Source organism: Triturus cristatus, chromosome 11 (assembly GCF_964204655.1).
Source record: "Triturus cristatus chromosome 11, aTriCri1.1, whole genome shotgun sequence".
In the NCBI taxonomy this organism is placed as follows: domain Eukaryota; kingdom Metazoa; phylum Chordata; class Amphibia; order Caudata; family Salamandridae; genus Triturus; species Triturus cristatus.
In genome coordinates, this window is record NC_140594.1 from 323,858,591 (window position 1) to 323,885,905 (window position 27,315).

A 27,315-nucleotide genomic window follows, 5' to 3' on the forward strand; every position below is an offset into this window, starting at 1 on the left:
TACACGGACTTGCTAAAGGTTTTGTCAGCGGCTAAATCCACTCAACGAGTCACCTGGTCCGGCGCCACTTTGTTTTTCGCTCAAGATTATGCCAAGTCCACAGCCAACAGACGTAAGGCCTTTCTTGATATGAGACCTACTCTTCGTGCCATGGGAGCGCGTTATGGTCTTTTTCACCCCTGCCTCTTTAAGGTCACGTTTAATAACAAGACGACATCCTATGAAGATCCGCAGCAGTTACAGAGTTTCATAAACTTTCACAGGACGGAGACCATGGAAGCTTCGGGACCCTCGTCTTCAAATGTTACTTGATGTTCTGATGATTTTTCTTATGGTTCTTTCATTCATTGCTTCTCTTTATCACCGTCCCTCATGTATTCTTTGGTGTTCTTTTGTAGCTTGGATGGTCTTCTTAATTTGAGTTGGTACCTAATCGTTTTGTTCTGTTTTAACTCTCCTATTCTTCATCGCTTACTGTGCTAAATAGTTTTTACGTTTTTGTTTTTTGTTCTCTCTCGCATCCGTAGATATCCTATTTTATTGGCGTTTTCCCCCTCGTCCTCCGTCTGGTCAGCCTGGATGGGCTGTCTGTCTCGTGTGGCTTCTTCCCCTCCCCCTTGTTCTCTTGGATATTCTTCATGTAAGTATGCCTTTTGTTCATATTCTACTTTTATGCTTTTTTTTGCTGTCTTCTGCCATTGTTCCTCTCCTCTTTTTCTTTTTCTTTTTTCCTTTTCTTTCCTTCCCGCTTACACCTCCCTCATTCTATCCTCTTCTCCCTTTCTTTGGTCATTCGCAAATCCATATTCCTTGCTTATGTTTCTTATCCCTTATCGAATTTCTTAATATTATTGTTTTTAATCTCTTCCTCTCTTATCTTCTTCTTTGTACACTTCTGAGTTCTCATTTCTCTACTCTTCTCATTCTCAACCCTATTTATCGCATTGTATGTTCATGGTTTTTGACTTCAATCTCATCCAGTCAAGTTCAGAGTTATCACATGGAATGTTAAAGGATTGAACAATCCTATTAAAAGACAACGAGTTCTTTCCCACTTAGCAAAGTTAAAAACTGATGTTGCTTTCCTTCAGGAAACCCACCTCCCTGAGGCTGAAGCATCTAAATTAAAAAGATGTTGGGTAGGTAATGTGTTTTCTTCTCCAGCTTTAGGTAAGAAAAATGGTGTTCTTATTCTCACTCATAAAAAGTTTAATGTATCGGTGATTTCTCAAGAAACTGATTCTGAAGGTCGCTGGTTAATTGTTAAATTACTTATTGACAAAATACCAGTGGTTTTCTTCAACGTTTATGCTCCAGTCTCAGTTGACAATGTTTTTTGGTTACATATTTCTGATAAGTTGCTCTCCCTTACAGACGATTATATTGTTTTTGGGGGTGTTTGTAATCAAGTTTGTGATCCCATTTTAGATAGGAATTCCCCAGTCAGATTTGTAAACAACAAAATGCACTCACAATTTGCTTCCACCATTCGTCAAAAGTCTTTAGTTGACATCTGGAGACTGTGTCACCCTGATCTCCGTGAATATAGCTTTTTCTCCCCCCCACACAAATCACAATCTCGTATTGACTACCTCTTTTTAAGTAAACCTCTAACGCAACACGTACTTCAATCAGAAATAGGGTCCATTTTAATTTCAGACCATGCCCCGGTTTCTGTTGATTTTGACCTTCTTCCTCACACCCCATGTGCTGGACGTTGGCGTTTTAATAATTCGCTGCTTGCAGATCCTAATTTTTCCAGCCAGTTCAGTTCTTTTGCGTCAGAATTCTTCACCATAAACACTACTCATGATTCCTCCCCTGCTATGATTTGGGATTCTTTTAAGGCAGCTGCCAGAGGCTTTATTATTAACTTTGTTTCTCGGAAGAAAAAAGTTTTTGAGAAACATTCGGCTCAATTGCTTACCAAAATTAAAAAATTAGAATACACTTATTACCACTCGTACTCTGAAGCTTCTTTGAAAGATCTTATCACTGCCAAAATTACCTTCAACAAAGCATCCACAGAAGCGGCCTCTTCTTATCTTCTGAAGAGTAGTGCTCGTTACTATGGAGGTCAGAATAAAATGGGGAAAGTACTGGCCAACTATCTAAAATCTCGGCGGGACAGAACTAGGATAGAGTCTCTGAAGGATTCCAATGGTGACATTCTTCTCAAGGATGAAGATATCTTAAATGAGTTTGTCTCCTTTTATAAAACTCTCTACACCCCTGAGGCCCAACCTCTTCAATCTGATCTTTCCTCCTACTTCCAATCCATCCCTTCTCCTCCCTCGCAACATATTGATTTTGATTCACTGCAGCTAGATATCACATTAGCAGAAATTTCTCATGCCGTATCGGTTTTGAGGCGAGGGAAAACCCCTGGCCCTGATGGATTTACCATTGAATTTTATGAACACTTTTCGAAACTCCTCCTTCCACAACTTCTTCTTTTGTTTACTTCTTTTATCGCAAACGGAACATCTCAAGGTACCTTCCAAGATGCTATGATCTGCCTAATCCCCAAAGAAGGCAAAGATCCCTCTTTCTGTAAAAATTATCGCCCGATATCTTTAGTGAACACGGATTATAAAATTTTTGCTAAAATTCTTGCCTTACGTATTGACCCAATCTTACCTGAGCTTCTTGGTTCGGAACAATCGGGCTTTGTAAAAGGTCGCTTATCCTCTGATAATTCTAGAGTCTTTTTTAACATTCTTAGCAAGGCCTCTTCCTTAGACTACCCGCTTGCTGCCATAGCTTTAGACGCCGAAAAGGCTTTTGATAGGATTGGTTGGGACTTTATGTTCCATGCTCTTCAGTGGATAGGGTTTCCCTCTAAGTTAATTTCCTTGATTTCTCTCTTGTACTCTGGTCCTAAGGCGTCTATTTTTGCTAATGGTAAGATCTCCGATTATTTTTCTCTTTCAAGAGGTGTACGGCAGGGTTGCCCCCTATCCCCTCTCCTATTTGTAGTGGCATTAGAGCCTTTCCTTACCAAAATTAGACAGGACTCCCTAATTACAGGATTCCATTTAGGCTCCCGCCAAGTCAAAATGTCTGTTTATGCAGATGATATTCTTTTATACTGCTCCAATCCCGATACTTCTCTTCCTCCTTTCCTTTCCCAAGTAGATGCGTTTTCAAAACTTTCAGGATACCGCCTAAATCGTGATAAATGTGAAGTCTTACCCCTCAATGTTTTGTGTCTCAAACACTATTTTGATCATACCGGTTTTTCCTGGCAATCCTCTAAATTAAAATATTTAGGATTATGGTTCTCCCCGTCTATCTCCGAAACTCTTAAACACAATTTTGATTACATTACTAAGAAGCTAAAAGATTCTATTACCAAGTGGCACCCTCTTTTTCTCTCTTGGTGGGGTAGGTCAGACTCTATTAAGATGATGCTTGCTCCCGTCATTTTATATTCTCTCTCAATGATTCCTGTACACATCCCAGATTATTACTTTAAGATATTAGATCGCACTTTACTAAAATTCCTCTGGAAAGGTAAGCACCCTCGGATAGCCTTATCTACTCTCAAAAAAGATAAATTAAATGGTGGGCTTAAGTTTCCTGACTTTAAATCTTATCACCACGCATTTTCCCTAAAACAAGCGTCTTCATGGCTTTCCTCGGACCTTCCTACCTATCCTCCAATTTGGCTTAGCATCGAGAAGTTTTTCACTTCCCCCTTCGCCTTTTTGGAATCCCTTGCTTTCTCTGCGCACACTTCTTCTTTGCGTCATCCTGTTATCTCTCACACGCGAAAACTTTTAACTCCTCTCCTACCAGCCTCTTATCCCTCACTTAACTCACTTTCTCAACAACCTATTTGGCACAATAAATTACTACGTATTAAAAATCGTGCTTTCTACTGGAAGATATGGCACTCCAAGGGCTTGAAGTGGATCTCCCAACTCTTGATGGATGGTGCACCTCTATCCTTCTCAGTCCTCAAATCTAACTTTGCCCTTCCTAATTCCTGTAAGAAGCAATATGACCTTCTGCTTCCCTCTCTTCGCCAATATCTTTCATCGCTCCCACCTTCTCCAAATCTCCCTACAACTTGCTCTACATTGTTTCCATTGATAGACGCTTCCCCTTCTGCATCTTCCCTCTACAATGGTCTCTTATCTCTTGCAACGCGGTGCAAAACAAGGACTGAGCTGGCATGGGAAAAAGATTTATTACAATCCTGGTCTGTCTCTTTGTGGGATAAGCTGTGGTTAAAGATCCATAAAACTTCACGAGCGGCCAATACCACTCAGACTCTTTATTTTGTATACCAGCGTGCATTATATTCACCCGCACAATTGGCTTCCTTTTCTTCCACCACTTCATCACACTGCTGGTCCTGCTCATGTTTAAAGGCTGACTTAAAACACATGCTATTTGATTGCCCTAACATTGCTAAATTCTGGCTCTTAGTTTGGTCTCAAATTAACAAGATATTTAACACTAAAGTTCCTTTTTCCCTCTCAAATATATTCCTTGGTTCCTTATCCCCCTCATGGCCTCAACCTTCGCCACACTGTCAGTTAATAGATTTGTTAATTGCTATAGCCTTACATCTAATCACCTTGAATTGGAAGCACGCGGATAAAGTCACTTACAGAGCCTGGTGGAACGCCATCTGTTTTAATCACAGACTTGACACCAACTATGTTACCCCTATATCACTAGCAATTAAAAGGGATTTGTTATGGCTCCCTCTCACTACATATTTATCTGCTTCCCCCCCTTCGAATACTTCCATTACTGCTATTGTCAGAACATCGGACGATGTCCGCAAACCGCCTTGATTTAGTTTCGTTGTCTTTTGTTTGAATAATTTATTATTGTTTCTTGCATACTGTACTCCTCCCATTATATCACTATATGCGTTTTAGAGTTTTAAAATACATGCAATGCAATGCTTCATTTTACCTCTTTTGTTGCCCTCGATTCCTCTGAACTCTCTCCAATGAAATTCATATTGCTCCCCCCCCCCCCCCTTTTTTTTTTTTTTTTTTTTTTTCTTCCTCTTTCTCCCCTTTTTCTTTTCTAGGACACCGTGTTTATTGTACCCTTTATGCTTAATATCCTTTATTGTTCATATCATAATTACTCATGTTGTCTGACCGGATTTTGATTGTACATTGTATTTTCTTGCTGGTCTCAATAAACTTAAACTTAAAAAAAAGGATTACATAACAGTTGTACAGCAGCACAGCTGCTGTACAGCATAGATGAACGTTTGACACAAAAGTGCTATAATGCTTGCTGCACCATAGTGTTTTTTTCTGGTGGGCCAGTGGGACAGATCAAGCAAAAACACAGGTGGGGGGGAGGGACATGGCAAACAACAACAAGGGAGGAGGAATGGGGTGACATGGCAAGCAGCAATGAGGGAGCGGTGTGGGGGACAGGGCAAACAACGATGTGACAAGCAAACATGTGGGGGGGCGGGGCATGCAACGAAGCAGGAGAGGGTGGCAGGGATGGGGCAAGCAACAAAGCAGGAAAGGGCGGGAGGGGATGAGGCCAAGGAACAAAATGGGAGGGGCGGGAGGGACAGGGACAAGCAACAGCGTGGGGAGTGGGAGGTATATGGCAGGTAACAATGTGGGTGGGAAGCGAGAGATACGGGGCAAGCAACAACATCGAAGGGATGTGGGAGGGATGAGGCAAGAAAGAAAACAGGAGGAATGGGACAAGCAATGACATGGAAAGCAGTGAGGGGCGAGTGCAAGTAAAAGAAAAAAGCACCTCCAAAAGAACAACAAATGGAAGAACACAAACTGGTCAAAGTAGTAGTACTTCAGCCATGCTCCACAGGACTGACCATAACATGAAGAGAAAGTGAAGCAAGCACTCGCTCAAGGAAGGGAGAGTGACGATAAAGCCAAATAAGGTTAAACACTGGGTGGGCTCTAAGGCCTCTAGAAGTAAACAAAGTAAATCACAAGCAACAGCTCATGTACTGTATTAGACGAAACCTAAAAAGAAGAATCACTTGTATCTAATTTATTTTTATACATTTAAGATACCACTATTGACTGAAACTCCACAATGCCATATGCATTTTGCAACAAATATTATATTTTGTATCTTAATTTGATCTTGGTTTGTTACCGCTGCAATTTTTCGGGGTGGCTTTAGTTGTCTCTTATGAATTCTTATGTTTTGGGGATAGTTCTACCAAACAAATATCTGAGACCTTAGAGTTCTAGAAATCTAAAAATACTCTGGCTATTCAAAGAATTCTGTATTAGTGCCCTCTCTTACTCAATTGTATGTGCCACTTGTTAACTCTAATCATAGCAGCTTTTCTCAGCACTGCTACCAATAAGTAGGCCTATTCCCATCTTTGGCGTGGCAGATGTAAAGTGACCTCCAAGACCTCAAGCATTATATGTACTCCTTGTTAGAAATGCATTGACTGTTAGGTGCTTAAGTAGTCTTCAGAGTTTCTTCTCATGTATACACAATCCAAACATTCACCAAACTCCAACGTCTCTACCATATTCAGAGTAAGAAACATCAATGTATCTGCTACCTTTGGTCAACTTTCACCTCCTCTTGTCTTAGACATCAGGAATAACACTTTAACTGTGTTGCCTCTTTACAGTGAAAGACAATATAGGGCCGCCAGAACTGCTCTAAAGTGATCAAATCTCCGAAATGAGGGAGCTTGCCGCCACGAGAAAGGAACAGCAGCACAAACATATCTCTACAAGAATGCAATGGAAGGGGTGTTAGTGTCAGTGATATATTATTAATATTTACATAATACTGAAACTAACTCCATTGCTTGATTAGTGATTAAAAGACTGCAGCCAACAATCCTCCTATTTGGTTAAAACAAAGTATGGATTTTAACTTTAAAAATGGAAAATAATTGACATTGTTACCACTAAGAAGCAATGCAATTAAAATTGGTCACATATGTCATAGCTGTCCAGTTAGCCAAGTGTACAAATCTGCCCTTCCAAAGTGACATTTACCTAAGTACAGCTATTTTGTATTCTGAAAGTTTTCAATAAGCTAGGTACTTTTGCAATGTACTAACAATGAGTCTGATGAAGTACCTATTTTGAGAGCATTTGACGAAAAACAATTCCTACTTTTCCTTTCGGCTGCGTGTTCTAACCCCAACAACATCCTATAAAACCGCAAGGCTCAATAGAAGCACAGATGGAATATTTTACTGCTGTTCCTCTTGAGTCAAACCACATTGAAAACCTACTGTGCATCTTGTATAAATATTTTGTGGAATGTGATATTTGTATTTGTGTTTTGCGAATACCAGAAACATTAGTTCACTTTACAAGGAATGTCCTTTTTCTGGCATTCCTTTGAGGTAGGTTTAAGCAAAGTTCTTCTTTAAACATTGAGGGAAGGTTAAGTAATCGAAAATCTGCTCTTTGACGTATTCAAATTTGAAAAAAGTCTCAGTTTGCATATTGAGAAATTATTGTAAACATTTTGTAAACATCATAAATTTGTCTACAACTTTTCACATGCAATAGCATTTGTAGAATGTACAATAAATATATCACTCTAATTGTATTAGGTAAGAATTTTGAGATTCCTTATCATAGCGTTGTATATAACCTATACGAAAGTGTAAAACTAATTTCAATTTGTTTGGGATCTTCAAAAATCTCATTGCTTAAAACACACAGAAGTAAGCCTTCCACTGTTGCAGAATCTACACCAAGCTTCCACCGTATGGCATGAGGTTGTTTGAAATATTCTGCTTGTAGGCCCAGAATTCCAATGAACCCCAAGAACAATATCAGCAAACAATGTGCCAGGATTAGAAAAAAATGGCAAAACATGGAGAACAATTGTTTGAATGAAGGACACTGTGATCTCATGCTGCTCTTAGGTAGCCAGTTCCTTTTAAATCCCTAGCTACATACTGTCAGGAGACGTTGTCATCAGCAGCTAGATTGTTGAGCCTGGCCTGTATTTTTAAAACTTGGAGTCCAGAACACATGACTGAGGGGGAGCTGTGTCTAAACTCTATATCACTTGAGAGACTTACCCACAACCTTTGGTAGCTTCTGACGGCCCAGGGGGATTCTGGGTAACTTCATGCTGATCCGACTGAATCTGCCGCAAAGACGCCTGGATGCCTTCTTGCTTGCGGAGGGTTCTTGGTTTGCACTAGAAGATGATAAAAACAAAGTTGTAATGGAAAAGTTAAACACCAATATAGTTTGTCAAGAACGGAGCCGGGACATAACTAACAAACCAAATCAATGTCTAATTCAATTGACCACACCTCCTCCAGCCATTTAAAATGTCAGTATTGCAGAAGGACTGCTTATATCTAGGGTGTCCTGGCACTGTAAAGATAGATGTATAGCTATATTTGGAGACATATATATATACATTTATACACACACGCACATACATATATATATATTATATATGTATTACATAGTTGAGGTCACCAGTGTGTAGTTATACGTTAGGTCACAGTTTCCATAGGTGGAGCATTTTGATTTTGCTAATACATTTAGGGCCATATGTAGGTAAATTACATTTACCGATTCTTAAATACCGAATTTTACCGATTCGGTATTTATGAATCGGTAAATGTAATGTAGGTAAATAATAACCGATTCGGTATATGTCGGTATTTTAGAATCGGTATTTACCGATTCGGTAATGGCAACTGGCTTCCCATTCATTCCTATGGGCCTGGAGGCCCATAGGAATGAATGGGAAGCCAGTTTCCATTACCGATTCGTTAAATACCGAATCGGTAATGGGGGAGGCATCATCATGGGTGGCAGGGTGTCACATTGACACCCTGTTGCACCCCTGATTCGTCCATGTGTGCACATGTGGCGCACATACATGCCCTAAGGGCATGTATGTCTGCCACATTGCACACTTCAAATGGTAAAAAAATGCTTTTTTACAGGTATTCGTCATTTACCATCAACTTTTAGTTGGTGGTAAATAACGAATCCCCACACCAACGACACACTCCCCCTACATATCATTTCAGGATTCGGTATTTACCGAATCGGTAAAATTACCGATTCGGTAATTTTACCGAATCAGTAAATTACCGAATCCTGAAATATGCCCCCTACATACCAAAAGCCTAAATACTGGTCGGTAACGGGATATTTACCGAAAATCGGCCGTTACCGACCGGTATTAGGCTTCCTACATATGGCCCTTGGTGCCATTTGACAAATCTTCACAAAACATTTAAAAAAAATGTTCATCCACCTCAGCTCTTTCCTGCAATGTCTTGGGTGATCTGTTAAGAAGAGACTGAGAAATAGGGGAGTTCCCAATACATCGTTTTTCCATGTCCATTTTCTTAGAAATTTTGAGAAGTGGTTCAGAAAAAAATAGTTTAACAAAATTACACCAAATTTGGCAGGAAGTTTGTTTCATACTCAGAAAGCGTGCTTTTTGTGTTTGATGTAAGTCTGCCCAGCAATGTTTGAGCAATTAGCATTTATATTATAGTGATGTTTGGACAGTTGGTCCTGCAGTGTCCCAATAATAACACAAATGGAGCATTCAGATGAGCCCTCCAGACCGAGCAATCTGATTGGCTATTCACATTTTGCAGGAAAATGTTGTGCCCACCATTTCAAGACAAAAGAACATGTCCTGAAAATAAAATTGTGAAAACATAGAAGGAGGTATACCATGACCCCAAGCCATTTGTGCAGGGGGTGGGGCAGAGGACCCCAGGGAGCCAAACATGAAAAAATATTTATTGATGCATATTCCGTGGTATTCTTCCGGGACCCTGCGTGGCCTCCATGTGACGTACAGCAGGATTCGTGTGGGAGACTATTACCACAAGATTACACAAGCTTCCTTGAGTGAAACTTGTGTGTCTCGCAGTAACGCAGGGTAACACTTGAACTGGAAGTCTTTTCCAGAAGGAGTTATCTTCTCTCCTGCGTATCTTATCACCCTCACAGTGTCAACTTGGTATCTTCTAGTGATACTAACACACCCTGCGTCATTTTCAGGAACTGCATACCTCTTTGTTTTCACTGTTTGATGGGCACGTATGCTGGACCTATATGAATAATAAGAAAGATTATTATTTATAAGCCCTCTTTCCTTCTAGTTGTTTGAGATTACTGAAGTACTGACATAAAAGTAAGAAGAAAAAAAGTGAGGTGGGGTGTGTGTGGGGGGTTTATAGCTCGTGGGTGCAGGTCATCGCTGCAAGCCAGGCCCTGTGGCCATCTCCATACTGCACAAGTTCAAAGGCCATGTGCAGCGGGGGGTAGCTCAGCTGTGCTCAGTGAGGGAGTTGGTTGAATAAGATCAAAAAACCCTGAACATTCAGTGAAAAAAAAAACAGGAGGCAACATTTGTTATAGTGATGTTCTAATTAGATGTGGTAAGAAGAGCTTACTTCACATTAAAAAACTGTCAAAAATGTAGTGAATAAAACCAAAGGTTTAAGTGATGGAATAAATAGGTATAGTAATAAGAGTTTAGAATTATGTTAAAAAAAAATCAAATATATCACTGACAAAAAGGAAGGAGCAGCAACAAAGGACAGCGGTAGGAGGCCTCGGGGAAAGCAACACAAGGGAGGTTGTGAGGGAGGAATCAGCAACAATGGACAGCAGGATGAGGTAGAGAAGCAATAAGGGAGGTGCGGGGGACGGGGGAGGGTCCAGTAACAATGGACAGCGGGAGTAGGGTGGGGAGACAAGCAACACGAGGGAGGGACAGGGAGAGAGGCAGACTGCATGCACATACACTTTTATAAAATGCATGCCAAAAAAATACCTGCAGGAGCGTGTGGCCAGTGAAAAGACATTGGCTGCAGAAAGAAAGCTGTACTAGGACCATGCTCCACAGCAGGGGCAAACACTAAAGCCTCTGGAGGAAGCAAGAGGTGCTGACGAATAAGAAGCAAGGAAATGAGAGTGAAGTCAAAGCCAACTAGTGGTAACTAATGGCAAGTAATGGAAGGACTCGAAGCCCATTTTTAGCTTTTTTTGGTAACAGTGCATGCACTGTCTCAGGCGAACCCTATAAATGTTCTTCCTAAGTAAATTCTGACTCACATATAACTGCATACATATATATGTATATGTGTGTATATATATATATATATATTTATATATATGTGTATATATATATATGTGTGTGTATATATATATATATTACCTACAGGCGGTCGCCAGTAGGTAGTTATAGTTAGGACCACGTTTCCATAGGAAAACCTCAACATTCTATTTTGAATAACTTTGGCGCCGGTTGACGAATCCTCGCGAATTTCTCAAAATAGGTGGGGCGCTACGCTCCGCTCCTACCCTGAAAGTCTCGGGGGGATCCGTCAAGCGGGGGCTGAGATAAAAGGGGGGTCCCAAAACGCGTTTTTCCCATGCATTTTTCCATAGGACCTTTAGAACGAGCTACAGCCCGAACGGCTGAACAGAATTACTCAAAATTTGGCAGAGAGGTAGTCCCTAGGTCAAGGAAGTGCCTTTTGTAGGTTTGGTGTAAATCTGTTCTGTAGATTCTGAGAAAATAGCCTTTAAATCAATATATATATCTGAGCCCGCTTACGGTACGCTTACCGTACGCTTACGGTAAGCGTACGGTGGCGTGCGCGAGCGCGATTCTGATTGGCTCTTAGATCTTAGTAAACATTCGAATCGGCCGAAACCAGGAAGCGGCGGCCGCCATTTTGTGTATTTCACTCTGAAAAAAAAGAGTGAAAACAAGGAAAGGGGGCAATGAGGAGAGTTACAGACCCCCTTACATTTGTGAGGGGGTCAAAGAAGGACTGTAAAGTACAAAGAAAACATTTATTGATTTTAAAAAAAATCACGGGGTACGCGTACGGTAAGCTTACGGTAAGCGTACGGTAGAAAAAAAAAAAAAAAAAAATGAAAATCAGATTTAAGTGTTTAGATATTAGGGGGCTCTAAAAAGAGCCGTTGTGTTTATGAAATGATTTTTTAGTGGTACCTACAAGTAAGTACCGATGCAGAGTCTAAGGTTTAAGAGGAAGACTCTGTTCCCTTCATCATTGAAGTGCACACCATCTCCTCTATAAATGTCTTGCATGTCATAACGCAAGTTGTTGTGGTAAATGGCACCCATACCATAGTCACGGAGGAAAGCAGAAACAGATTTGTTGACGTGCTTTCTTGCTTTGTCATCGCACCGCGTGCCCACCGTGCGTGCACGGCACTAACTGTGTAAAGTGGGCGCGCGGTGCGCGAAGCGCACCGCGTGCTCACTGTGCGCGCACGGTGCGCGAAGCGCACCGTGCGCGCACGGAACGAACTGCGTTAAGTGGGTGCGCACGCCACGAATGGCGTAAAGTAACTTAGCATTTAAAAAACCGTACAAATTCACTGAAAAAACCATAGGTTTCACACACGTTATAGTTAGGAATTAGCATTTAAAAAACCTTGCAAATTCACTGAAAAAACCATAGGTTTCACACATGTTATAGTTAGCGGAAATTTTACTGATAAAAAACCAATGAAATTCCCCCGTTATAGTTAGTGCAGGCAACTATAACTCACGCGACCGCAATCTTCTGCTGATGACATATGTGTCTTTATGAAAAAAAAATATTTGTAATATATGTATAGCTAAAATTTAATGGAAGAAGACATGGGCAAATAAGTGTCTAAATACAGTATTAGCATCAGCAGAGGATTGCGGTCGCGTGAGTTATAGTTGCCTGCACTAACTATAACGGGGGAATTTCATTGGTTTTTTATCAGTAAAATTTCCGCTAACTATAACATGTGTGAAACCTATGGTTTTTTCAGTGAATATATATATATATATTCACTGAAAAAACCATAGGTTTCACACATGTTATAGTTAGCGGAAATTTTACTGATAAAAAACCAATGAAATTCCCCCGTTATAGTTAGTGCAGGCAACTATAACTCACGCGACCGCAATCCTCTGCTGATGCTAATACTGTATTTAGACACTTATTTGCCCATGTCTTCTTCCATACATTTTTAGCTATACATATATTACAAATATTTTTTTTTCATAAAGACACATATGTCATCAGCAGAAGATTACGGTCGCGTGAGTTATAGTTGCCTGCACTAACTATAACGGGGGAATTTCATTGGTTTTTTATCAGTAAAATTTCCGCTAACTATAACATGTGTGAAACCTATGGTTTTTTCAGTGAATTTGCAAGGTTTTTTAAATGCTAATTCCTAACTATAACGTGTGTGAAACCTATGGTTTTTTCAGTGAATTTGTACGGTTTTTTAAATGCTAAGTTACTTTACGCCATTCGTGGAGTGCGCGCCCACTTAACGCAGTTCGTTCCGTGCACGCGCGGTGCGCTTTGCGCACAGTGAGCACGCGGTGCGCTTTGCGCACCGCGTGCCCACTTTACGCAGTTAGTGCCGTGCACGCACGGTGGGCACGCGGTGCGCACGTTACACTAGATGGGCCATGTACGCACGATGCGCTTCGCGCACCGTGCGCACATGGAGGACATATGATGCACTTTGTTTTGAAAGGTAATATTTTAATTTTTCGTATATTTTATAAGCCATGCACAAATGGTGCCCTTCGGGCACCATTTGCACACGGGGTGGAGAGAGTGTGGATAATTTTTTTTTTTATTATTTTTTTTTTAAATATTTTAGTTTATCTTATCTGTGATAAGCCATGCGCAATTGATGCCCTTCGGGCACCAATTGCACACGGGGTAGAGAGAGTGTGGATAATTTTTTTTTTTTTAGAATTTTTTACCGTACGCGTACGGTAAGCGTAATCGGCGAAATTACCGAAAAAATTAAAATTCCGTTTTTGGCCTTGGGGGATCTTTGGGGACACCCTCAACATGGCTATGTGTGTGGGAGCTGTCTAAACAGCCCCTTTACATGTTTTTGGGCTTTATATTTTAAAAATCACTCTCAGTGCGAGAGAGAAAATGGCGGCCGCCGCTTCCTGGTTTCGGCCGATTCGAATGTTTACTAAGATCTAAGAGCCAATCAGAATCGCGCTCGCGCACGCCACCGTACGCGTACGGTAAGCGTACCGTAAGCGCACCGTAAGCTGGCTCAGATATATATATTGATTTAAAGGCTATTTTCTCAGAATCTACTGAACAGATTTACACCAAACCTACAAAAGGCACTTCCTTGACCTGAGGACTACCTCTCTGCCAAATTTCTAGTAATTCTGTTCAGCCGTTCGGGCTGTAGCCCTGTCTAAAGGTCCTATGGAAAAATGCATGGGAAAAACGCGTTTTGGGACCCCCCTTTTATCTCAGCCCCCGCTTGACGAATCCCCCCGAGACTTTCAGGGTAGGAGTGGAGCGTAGCGCCCCACCTATTTTGAAAAATTCGCGAGGATTCGTCGACCGGCGCCAAAGTTATTCAAAATAGAATGTTGCGGATTTCCTATGGAAACGTGGTCCTAACTATAACTACCTACTGGCGACCGCCAGTAGGTAATATATATATATATATATATATATATATAGGGACATTATAGTTAGGTTTGGATTTTACACACAAAAAACAATAGCATTTCAGCAGGTATAGTTATAGTTATCTCAAGTAACTATAACTCATACCCGAAGGTAACCATAAATCACACCCCTGCCAAGCAGTCTTTTCATTAATAATTTCACTGCAAATGCTGCAGTGAATTTATCAATGATGTCATAGAAGATGTTGTGCAAGTTATAATTACCTTACGGCACAAGTTATAATAACTTGAGATAACAATAACTGTAACTGCTGATTTTCTATGGAGGTAAACCGTGCAGCCAACCTCCTGCAAGCATTTAATCCCACGCCTTGCCCACCTTTGTCTGTGTGTGGGGCGGGGTTGGCCGCAGGGCCTGCCGCAGGGCCTGGACTGCAGCCAGGCCATGTGGCATAAATCTTTTTTCTCTAATAACTCCAAAACTACTGAATGGATGTGCACCAAATTACATAAAGCACTCTTTCTGGACTAAGATCTAGTTTTCTGCCAAATTTGGTCCAATTCCTTTCAGTTGTTTGGGCTGTAGTCCTGAGGGAGATACATTTTGTGACCCCACCCCCCCCCCCCATTTTCTCGCCTCCTCCTGAAGTGAGTAGCAAACTAGATCTGAAGAATTCGTGCAAATTTGTCAAACGGCACCAAAGTCATCTGCTAAAACAAAAAACACTTTTCCAATGGAAGCTAGGTACTAACTATAACTACCTACTGGCGACCACCAGTAGCTAATAAAAGATGAGCAGAGAGTAATAAGCTCGAGGCTCATAAGTTGCAAAACTTCAAATGGATCAAAATGTCCCTACACACAGCAATGGAGTAATAAATAGTATATAATGGCCTTAACTCAACATTGAAGAGATGTCTTGACTTTGAGGAGAGTTGTTTTCCTGCATACAGTAGTTGCTACATGCAATCTGTGAGGCAGAAAACAATTAATTTCTCATACGATTTTCTTGGTACTGTGTGCAATAAAGCATTGGTCAAAGAAGCGTACTTTCCAAAAGTGACAATTGGAACATTAACAACCATAGAACTATTGCTTCTTGATTCATAAAAACAGCTGAATTAATTTTTGCCAAAGTTGGCGTGTAAGTAGAAGTTTACCAAAGAAAATTTCTTTGCTTGGTTTTATGCCACTGCATTCTGCAGTTTCTGAGAAATTAGCATTTAGAAAGTGTTCCAGATCAGGGCATGAACAGTTTCCATTTTAGAGATATCTGTATATAGTAAACCTACAGATCCTACATGGATTCATGAATCCACTGAGGATTAAAAATAAAGACACTCCATTGAATTAGGAGGGAGCTTTTAAATTTGCAAGTTCATTGAGCTATCATAGGCTGATATTTACAGTAAAATTTCTGCTGTGGCAACCATTACCTAACATGTTGCACTGAGTACCTTAATGGGACAAGAAAAAACACAAACTGCATTAAAAACCAGGGTGAGCCTACCCTGAACCCAAAGACATTAAATGGGCAACCCCTGAAATTAAAATAATGTTTTTTTAAAGGAAATTGTTAGAGATTGTGTGAATCATGTGCTGCATTGATGAATCCTTGAGACTTCCTAGGTACCACAGATCTTCTTGGTGTCCCTGCAGTGCTTATTTTGAACCAGTGGTTGAGTGGATGTTTACAGGAGGGGCTCACCGGCATGAATTTTTGGGACTCAGCAATTATTTTCCCCCAACAAACTTTGATCCAGGGCAAAAGTGAGGAAAACACAAAAGAAGGAAAGAAGGTTGATGAAATCGACAGAAAAACATAGAAAAGGAGATAAAGCGGTTATGAATAACCATACAGTGTGCAGAGGGAGATAACGAGGTCAGGAGTGTCTGGAGGTGATCCCTTGATATTCAGCACCCAGACCTTCGACAGTGCTGACTGCAGACTTCTGAGCAAATGTTTGGGTTCTAGCACTTATTCTTTTACAAAATAAGTGCTGAGTCTTAGGATTCGTGAACCCCAAATAAGTAACATTTAAAATTTACATGATTATGGGACTGTGGTCTTAACCATGAATTGTAAATTTTATTTTTTAGGCAGTTGTGGGAGCCGGCCTCGTGGCGTGGTCCTATTCCCCCTCGCTAAGCCGCACGAGGTCCCATGCACCTCGGGGCTCCTCCATTTTGGATTATACGTCACTCCACGTGACCACCTGCGTGACCCCGCTCCCCCCGGCCTCTGTCCCAGTGGGGCCCGACATCAAGGCGCCAACCCCTGGCCCGGGGGATACCACGTGAACCCTTCCCACTCCCGGCGGAGGGCAGTATAGATGGGACCCCCAACCGTCCTTCCACACCTAGGTGCGATCGCCCCACAGCTGTCTGGGGCCTGGCGCCTTTCCTGCTGGGCGTCTGGCCGCTCCCCACCCGGCCTCTCCGCCCCCTCTGGGCGCAAGGGTCTGGACATCAAAGGGCTCCAGTCCTATATCTGGGGCGACCCGACAACAGGACAACAGTTGTATCCCGGAGTCAAGAGCCCTGCTGATCGGATCGCGGCTGACCCCACGGAAGAAGACTCATCCTGAACCCACAGTCTGAGCCCTGCTGACGACGTCGCGGCTCCACCGTGCTTAAAGACCTTCACGAACCTTTGGGGCCCTGCTGACGCTGTCGCGGCCCGACCTTATTGAACTTTACCATTAGAGCCCAGCTGACCTCGTCGCGGCTCGACCGAAGCGGACCTACCACCGGAGCCCTGCTGACTGTGTCGCGGCTCGACCCAAGCGGAACTACCACCCGAGCCCTGCAGACGCCGTCGCGGCTCCCCACGTCCGAGCCACTCTGAGACCAGCACTCAAGGTCTGGCGCAGAGCCCTCCCGTACCTGGTTGGTACTAAGACTGTCCCGCTACCATATCCCTCTAACAGACATTGAGACTCTTACTGGATCCCTCGATCCCACTGTAAATATTGAACGTACTACTTCTGATAAAGAACCAAGTCAAGCAACTGATATTGAGTCCTGTGTGGTGGTGTTACTGGGCCTAGTACGATCATAGGAGAAGGACCTCCCCGAAGGGGGCTTCTCAACGGCGCTCGGCTATACTTTGGCGGTAGGAAGGTGCCCCGGAATAGTCTCCCCGACTCCCCGGTGGTCCTCCCTCCAACATTTGGTGGCCAGCGACGGGATCCGAGCCAGACGCAATCGTACAGGCAAGTAACGCACCCACTACCTAACCAGACGGAAAAGAAAAGGGAACCATGGAAGGCCAAGAGGCAACCGTGGCCGCAACCTTCCAGCCGGAAAGGTTGGAAGAATACACCCACAAAGAACTGAAACAATTCTGCAAGGACAAAGGGATCCCAACCACAGGATTGGGCACCAAGGAAGAAATGCGGAAAGCCCTGAAAGCCTGGACAGAACCCGAGACCACTCCACCCCGAGCCGAAGGGACCTTGGCCCGGGACGGAAACCTGCCGACCCCAACCCCGACAGATGGGGGACGAACCGTCCCAGAAACCAGCCTTTCCCACGAAGAAATGCGAGAACGGGAGAGGGTCCGGACACACGAAATGGACCTCGCCCAACTCCGGCTGGACGGTGAGCTCCTACTGGCGGAGAAGAAGATAGCCTTGGAGCAACTACGGCTGCAAGAGGAAATCGAGGAAAAGAAACGGCATCGGGAACTAGAGGAGAGACGGCTAACCCTCGAGCACGAGAGGAGCCTTAAGGAAATTGAACTAAAAGCTAAAACGGGGGAGACCAGCAACCCCGGAGCCCGGGACGCTCTGCCCCTGACCGAGCCAAAGGTTCACATCCCCAAGGATGTCGTCAAGGAGTACTATAAAAATGACGACATCCAGCAATGGTTCCGAGCGTACGAAGTAGCCATGACCTCCCATCGGGTACCCCGGAAGGATTGGGGTGCCGGCCTATGGGGGAGGTTCCTCAGCGAGGGCCGGGATACCCTGCTGCAACTCCCCGACGAGGTGATGACCTCATACGACCACATGAAAGAAGCCCTACTCACACGCTACGGACTATCAGCAGAGATGTACCGGCAGCGCTTCCGGGACTGCAAGAAGCTCCCCGGTACCACCTGGGTCGAATACGTGGACTTCTTCAGCCGAGCGTTGGAAGGATGGATAAAAGGAAGCAAGGTCACCTCATACAATGAACTGTTCGACCTCATTGTCTGGGAGCACCTCGCCAACAACTGCTTTGTTGAACTAAGGCAACACCTCCTGGACAGTAAACTGACCGAGCCCCGGAAGCTCGCCGCCGAAGCAGACCGATGGGTCAACACCCGGGTCCCCCGGAACCCAGTGGGGGACTACCCACGGAGTACCACGGGGCCTCCCCGCCAGCGAGGCGGAGGAGGGGGGTCCCACCGCAGTCGAGAATTTCCGGCCGGGCCGCCCAGAAGCCCGCCACGAGGCTAAGCCACCAACCACACTTCCCCGACCCAGGGCCGAAGGGGGACCCCTATCGCACGGCCTGGACCACGACCGACAGTGACCTGCTTCGGCTGCCAGCAGACCGGCCACTATGCGAGCGACCCGGCCTGCCCCGTGAACCGACGGAACGGGACCGCTGGGCCCCCTCCCCGACAAATAGCCGCCGCAGCCCTGGGGGAGGGAGAAGACGAGGAGGAAAACCACGACGACGGGTCCCCCGAGTGGGAACCAGCTGCCATGTCGCTTGTATGCCTGGGCTCCCGAGAAATGGTGCCCCGAGCCGCCATCCCAAGCAACACCCAGAAGTACCAACAGTGGGTCACCATCAATGGATGACGGGCCGAGGCCCTCCGGGACACTGGGGCCAGTGTGACCGCTGTCCGCTGCGACCTGGTGACCCCCGAACAAATCCTGCCGCATGTCCTATGCCCTGTCCGGACCGCGGACAACACCGAGAGCATGTGCCGGATGGCCAGGATCCCCTTCGAGTGGGGAGGAGTGTCCGGCACCCTAAAAGTAACTGTCCGCGACGACGCCCCAGTGGACTGCCTCCTGGGGAACGACCTAGAGAGCTCACCCTGGGCCCAGGTGGAACGCCGAGAGCATCTGGGAATGCTAGGACTGCCCGAGTGGGCCTGCGCCACCACCCGGTCCATGACCGCCCAACCAGCCGCTGCCACGGCCCCCGACAAGCCGACGGGCCCCGAACTATCACCCCCCTCCGGCACGGAGGAACCCGACGAGGAGGCCGGGCAATCAGAACTTTCTCCCGACGAAGCCGCCTCCCTCAGCGAGATCCCCGAGCTGGCCCAGTGGCGCCACGACGGAGGCCCCACCCGCGAACAATTCCAGCAAGAGCAGAAGGCCTGCCCGTCCCTCGAGGGGGCCCGACAGCAAGCGGCCGCCCAGGCTGCGGGGGACCCCACGGGAACCCACTGGGTCTATTGGGACAATGACTTATTGTATAGCGAGCAGAAAGTCGCCGAACTAGGGGCCGGCCGGGTGCTGGTGGTCCCCCTCCGATTTCGAGAGTTCCTCCTGAACCTGGCACATGATGTGCCCCTCGCCGGACACCTCGGGCGGGACAAAACTTACAGACGCCTAGTGACCCATTTCTATTGGCCCCGAATGAGAAGAGACGTGGACCATCACTGCCGGTCCTGCCCGACCTGCCAAGCTAGCGGGAAGACTGGGGGGCGAGTGAAAGCCCCCCTCCAACCATTTCCAGCCGTCCACACCCCGTTCGAACGAGTGGGAATTGACATCGTGGGGCCCCTTGACCCCCGAACCGCCCTGGGGCACCGCTTCATCCTGGTACTGGTCGACCACGCCACCCGATACCCCGAGGCCATCCCACTCCGCACCGTGACAGCTCCAGTGGTGGGCCGGGCCCTGATGGGCATCTTCTCCAGGGTGGGGTTCCCCCGAAAAGTGGTGAGCGACAGGGGTACGAACTTTATTTCGAAGTACATGAGATCCCTCTGGCAACAATGTGGGGTCACCTATAAATTCACCACCCCTTACCACCCCCAGGGGAACGGACTGGTCGAGCGGTTCAACAAAACCCTGAAGGGGATGATCAAGGGCCTGGAAGAGCCCCTGAGGAGGAGATGGGATGTCCTGCTGCCCTGCCTCCTGTTCGCCTATCGGGAGGTACCACAGAAATCCCTGGGCTTCAGCCCCTTCGAACTGTTGTATGGGCACCCCGTCCGAGGGAACCTCAGCCTGGTCAAGGAGGGCTGGGAAGCGCAAGTCCAAGATGCCCCTCCTGACGTCTACCGGTACCTCCTGACCCTGCGGAACCAGACTCGTAAGTTCCGGGCCCTGGCCGAAGCCAACCTCGAAGCCAGCCAAGAAGACATGAAGCGCTGGTATGACGAAAATGCCTCGACCATCGAATTCGAGCCGGGCCAGCAAGTCTGGGTCATGTCACCCGTGGACCCCTGCGCCCTGCAGGACAAATGGACCGGGCCCTTCAAGGTAGTTGAGAGGAAGAGCCCCGTCACATACCTGGTCGGCATGGAGTCCCCGAGGAACCCCCTCCGGGTCCTGCACGCCAACCGGCTCAAACCCCACTTTGCCCGAACTGAACTAAGCCTACTGCTGGCTACCGACGATGGGGACGAAAGTGACTCCGAGCCCCTACCAGACCTCCTGGGGTCCTCGGGCCAAGACGGCTCCTTGGAGGGAGTCCGCCTCTCCGCCACCCTGACACCAGAACAGCGCCATGACTACCAGAAGCTGCTGCAACCCTTCGCTGCCCTCTTCTCTCTCATGCCCGGGGTGACCCCTTGTGTGTCCACGACGTGGATACTGGGGACAGCCCCCCTGTGCGACACCGCGCTTACAGAGTACCTGACCGAGTCCGAGCCTGCATACAGACCGAGGTCTCCAAGATGCTCGCCCTTGGAGTCATCAAGCCTTCCGACAGCCCGTGGGCCAGCCCGGTAGTCTTGGTGCCGAAGGCCGCCGCCCCCGGCACGGCCCCGGAACTCAGATTTTGTGTCGACTACCGGGGCCTGAACGCAGTCACCAAGACCGATGCCCACCCCTTGCCACGAGCAGACGAGCTGATCGATCGCTTAGGGGCCGCCCGCTACCTGAGCACCTTTGATCTCACCGCTGGGTACTGGCAGATCAAGCTCACTCCCGGCGCCCGGGAACGATCCGCCTTTTCCACCCCCGATGGGCACTACCACTTTCGGGTAATGCCCTTCGGTATGAAGAACGCCCCAGCGACCTTCCAGAGACTGGTGAACAAGGTCCTGGCCGGACTAGAAACCTTCAGCGCGGCCTGCCTCGACGACATTGCAGTCTTCAGCGACCACTGGGCCGCGCACCTGGGACACCTCGGGGAAGTCCTGGCCGCTCTCCAAAGAGCCGGGCTCACCATTAAGGCCAGTAAATGCCAGATCGGTCAAGGATCTGTGACCAATCTGGGCCACCAGGTGGGGAGTGGCCAGGTGGCACCCCTCCAGTTAAAGGTCGACGCCATCCAGGCGTGGGAGCCCCCCGCAACCCAAACCGCTGTCCGGGCCTTCCTAGGCCTCACAGGCTACTACCGACGATTCATCAAGGATTATGGCAGCATTGTGGGCCCCCTTACGGAGCTCACTTCCAAGAAACAGCCCAAGGCGGTGCACTGGACGCCCCGCTGTCAGACCGCTTTTGAGGCCCTCAAGGCGGCCATGTTCGCGGCCCCTGTGCTACAGGCCCCCGACTACAGCAAGGAATTTGAAGTCCAGACCGATGCCTCGGAGTACGGGGTCGGGGCGGTCCTCTCCCAGATGGACGCCAAGGGCCTCGGCCGACCTGTGGCCTTTATCAGCCGCCGACTGCTGCCGCGAGAACAGAGGTGGAGCACCATCGAGCGGGAGGCATTCGCCGTGGTGTGGGCCCTCAAGAAGCTCCGGCCCTACCTTTTCGGCACCCACTTCAGGGTCCAAACTGACCACCGGCCCTTGCGGTGGCTCATGCAAATGCGGGGCGAGAACCCCAAGTTGTTGCGATGGTCCATCTCTCTGCAAGGGATGGACTTCACTGTGGAACACCGGCCCGGCAGCGACCACGCCAATGCTGACGGCCTGTCCCGCTTCTTCCGCCTCGGCGAGGAGAACCCCCAAGGAGATGGGTGACTCTCCCTGCCTTCAGCTGGGGGGGACGCGTGTGGGAGCCGGCCTCGTGGCGTGGTCCTATTCCCCCTCGCTAAGCCGCACGAGGTCCCATGCACCTCGGGGCTCCTCCATTTTGGATTATACGTCAATCCACGTGACCACCTGCGTGACCCCGCTCCCCCCGGCCTCTGTCCCAGCGGGGCCCGACATCGAGGTGCCAACCCCTGGCCCGGGGGATACCACGTGAACCCTTCCCACTCCCGGCGGAGGGCAGTATCGATGGGACCCCCAACCGTCCTTCTACACCTAGGTGCGATCGCCCCACAGCTCTCTGGGGCCTGGCGCCTCTCCTGCTGGGCATCTGGCCGCTCCCCACCCGGCCTCTCCGCCCCCTCCGGGCGCAAGGGTCCGGACATCAAAGGGCTCCAGTCCTATATCTGGGGCGACCCGACAACAGGACAACAGTTGTATCCCGGAGTCAAGAGCCCTGCTGATCGGATCGCGGCTGACCCCACGGAAGAAGACTCATCCTGAACCCACACTCTGAGCCCTGCTGACGACGTCACGGCTCCACCGTGCTTAAAGACCTTCACGAACCTTTGGGGCCCTGCTGACGCTGTCGCGGCCTGACCTTGTTGAACTTTACCATCAGAGCCCAGCTGACCTCGTCGTGGCTCGACCGAAGCGGACCTACCACCGGAGCCCTGCTGACTGTGTCGCGGCTCGACCCAAGCGGAACTACCACCCGAGCCCTGCAAACGCCGTCGCGGCTCCCCACGTCCGAGCCGCTCTGAGACCAGCACTCAAGGTCTGGCACAGAGCCCTCCCGTACCTGGTTGGTACTAAGACTGTCCCGCTACCATATCCCTCTAAAAGACATTGAGACTCTTACTGGATCCCTCGATCCCACTGTAAATATTGAACGTACTACTTCTGATAAAGAACCAAGTCAAGCAACTGATATTGAGTCCTGTGTGGTGGTGTTACTGGGCCTAGTACGATCATAGGAGAAGGACCTCCCCGAAGGGGGCTTCTCAGCGGCGCTCGGCTATACTTTGGCGGTAGGAAGGTGCCCCGGAATAGTCTCCCCGACTCCCCGGTGGTCCTCCCTCCAACAGCAGTCTTAACTCATAATCATACCTGTTGTTAAACTAGGGCTTTGAATCGAATTTCTTAGGTTTTTTTTGAAACATGCTTCAAGGTACTATAACAAAAACTAACTATAATTTAAGAATAACCTTTGTATTTAGCTTGCATTTGTACAATGTATATATATATAACAAGAACACCTAACAGCCAATAATGTAAAACATCACAGTTTGTGACACAAACATGTATTAAAAAGTACAGATGTGTCCTGGATGATAGGGACCTCGCCCACTACCTGTATCGCCTCGCTCTCCTTCTTGAACGAACTCTCTCACCGACCTTTTTGTTGGTTGGCCAAGATCAGGAAAACTGTTTTGTTAACTTTTGGTTTTATTGTCTATTCCCCTTTGTCTTACTCGTGCTAAGCGGAATGACAGCACTAAACTATTGTATCCTTTTTTTGGATTCTCTCTATTTATATTCACATATTGATACCTTCTTTAAATATTCATGCCCAGACGAAACACCAAAATTAACTGTACCTAAGGATTGAATCACACCCAATTGATGAGACACAACACGTATGACATGTATGTAGATTTGCTCACTGGCGTAGCTAGACATATTGCTGCCTGTGGCGGTCCCTGCCTCTGCTGCCCGCAGCGGCCGCAAGGAAGAGCGGGGGTAGGTTCGGCGATTACTGCCTTTGCCGCCCTGCGGGAAACGCATGTAAGAGCGCGGGGGAGGATGTTGCCCCCAAAACTCATGCCCCCTCCCCTGGCTACGCCACTGGATTGCTTGTATTCTCTAGCAGAGTGGACAAAGCATTCGGGATTAGACAGGACCGCACCTTCTGGCCACTGACAAGACTAATTTGTCTTTGGGTGGTTCAAGTATGTAATTACACAGACAAACTAAAATGTAGAATTGAATTACACCCAGAGGAATTCACACTGCCATGCCATGTGAAAATAATTATTGACTACAATGTACTGCTGTGCCATGATGTGCAGTCAAACCAGTGCTTAATTTGTAAAACAATAAGCACCACTGCCCTGACAAAGAGGCCACTGCAAATTGCACCACCCATTGCCCATGTCATCATTGCCAAAGACAGTACCAAAACAACTACTAGCCATCTCTCTCTCTGCAAGTGTAACATTTCAGATTATTCCAGGAACCCAAAGCTAAAGGAATGGCTGGGGACGCAGGAATCAGTAATTTTTAATGTATATTGTATTCATAAACAACCGTCATTCTGCTCATCATTAAATTAGATTAGCAGTGCCAGCATGTGGCAGACTGCCATAAGTGCAGTGTGGACAATTGGTGACGGGCACCAGAAACCAATTAAGTGCCGGTGCCGATCACTGGAAACCACCTGTTCAAATTAAGCACTGAGTCAAACAGTGATCTGTACTGCAATGCAGGCTCTCATTTAGATGCAGTTTTAGCAGTTTATGGCCAGTTCGGAAACTGCATGAAACTCCTCCGAAATGATATGTTTGCCCATCCTGTAAACCCTGCTCTATCTTAATTACAGCCATTCGTATGTTTAATGTGACAAGCTGGCATATATATCCGAATACAAAGGAATAAAAAGAAACTTCATTCATACAGTGCCAATCTGAAATCTAGTGCTACTTCAATTTCAACATCATGTTGTGTCACTGGGCTATAGCAAGGCAAGGGAGGACTGTGCACATGCAACATAGTATACCATATGAAGTCCTATGTAACTACATTGCACATTCATAACATATTGAAATCACTCTGGGGTATATAATGATTTAGTTTGACCGCTGCACATATAAAGCCCTCATGGGCATTTAGGAAGCAGGGTTATAGGCATCATGTGTGAACGTCCACCACCTGCATGAATGTCTTTTAGCTGAAGATGTGGGGTTAGTGATTAAGTTGATTGACAACCAGAGGAAAGCAATATCAGCGCTTGTCGTCAGCACTCAGACGCAAACATAAGGATCACTTCTCAAGATTCACTTCCAATGCTCAACTTTCCCTAGATTTGTTTGGTTTGGCTGCTTTCGTCAAAGGTGTATCTCCTTAATCCCAGGAATACATGAGTGAATCACTAGTAGGTTATATTCTAATCTAAGCCAAACGCCCATCAGCAGCTGATGTGAGCCTGGAGTGCTTTCTGCAGACGAGAGCTTCCTTTTGGAAAGTCTCCTGTCATGTGGCCAGGAGACAAGCTCAGCAGACAGAGTCTGAGCAGCAGCAAGCAGAGCCCTGATGATGTGTTCCATCCCACACAGAACCCTGCCAGACAGAAGGCTTTTTTGTAACAAAGTGCAATGATCCTCACGTGTTGTAGCCACGAGGGCATCTTGGCAAGTTGCAGAGTAGGACACTGGTGACCTTTGAACTGCAGTTGTTTTTTATTATGTGAATCAACGGCTGGTGTGAAGAGATTCACGGAATGCACTCACACCATATCTTTAAGGACCATGGAGAATGTGAACCCCTTATAAAGGAGCAAATACATATTAAACATTAACAACTAAAAAAAAAGTAATTCGATTGCTAAGCGGAATATTGCCAGGAGGTGGGGTTCAGGAGAGTCACCTACACTACAAGAGTGGTGTAAAGACATGGATGAAGCTATGGTGGCGGAGAAAGTGAAATATGTACATCGAGGGTGTCTTTAAAAATGGGGAAGAGTTTGGGGAGCTTGGAATAAATTCAGAGGGTATATCTGTGAACCGCCTAGCATGGAGACCAACGAGATATCCGATTAGAAGGGGAGGGGGGTGGAACGGAGTTTGTACAATCTCAGTGGAGACGTTCCTGATGTCACGAGTATTATTGATATATGCAGTGTTAACGGAGCTTGTGCCAATGTATGATGAACAATATGTCTGTCGTGCGATTATACTATGCCCTAAACTTTACAATAAAAAAGTTTATGAAAAAAAAAAAGTCTTTCAAAGCGGTCTACCGCTTTACCAACCGGCATAAATAGACGAACATGGAAAATACTTTTAGGCTCCTATCAGAAAATTGTGCTCCTGGTACAAACTCTGGATGGTATCCTATGGGATTTGCCAGCAGTGTTTGACAATGTCAATCATTCTATCTTAATAGCTAGATTTGTTGCAGTGAGGAATAGACTTCAAGCATCGACCAGGCTTATTATTTTCTGGAAGGGTGGATGTATACAGTAGACATCCCGACAGACTGGCTTGGATTCCACATCATCAAAGATGGCAAGGGGAATCCACAAGATTAGGCTCTAAGCCAAACCTTGGATAATATCCAGTTATACACACTTGACAAATTTATGAATCCTTGGGGCACAATGCGAAACTGGCCCTGCATTTGAGCACTATGACATGTTAAGAATTTTGTGGAGTGGTATGTTTCATGTACAAATAGAGAATGGTGTGTTAACTAACATGAGTTACATTCAAGTCTTCAGTTATTGAAGATTTTGTATAAAGTATGAAAACAATCACCTGCGATATTCCACACCCAGGATATTTATTATCTACATCTCTACCCTTTTAAACTCAGCTTAGAGATGCAACCAAGCCCACACCCTTAAATGCTCAATGATACGTGTAAAATAGAGGGTAGATAACCTTTGTGATCATTTAATACATGTATTATTCAGCATACACCTAGCCGCACGGGCTGAGCATCACTTCACAAATAGCCTAAAGTTTAAAATAAAGTGAAGTAACAGCAAAAT

The 27,315-nt window shown here is 46.4% G+C and overlaps 1 protein-coding gene across 1 annotated transcript in view; it reads right to left on the bottom strand.

Annotated features, from left to right (window-relative positions):
* Positions 1 to 27,315, bottom strand: part of SCARF2 (scavenger receptor class F member 2) — a 521,508-nt gene that overhangs the window by 99,081 nt on the left and 395,112 nt on the right. The window contains exon 9 of the mRNA XM_085636388.1: positions 8,042 to 8,163. Coding sequence (XP_085492514.1) covers positions 8,042 to 8,163 — 122 coding nt within the window. The remainder of the gene's footprint in view (positions 1 to 8,041; positions 8,164 to 27,315) is intronic.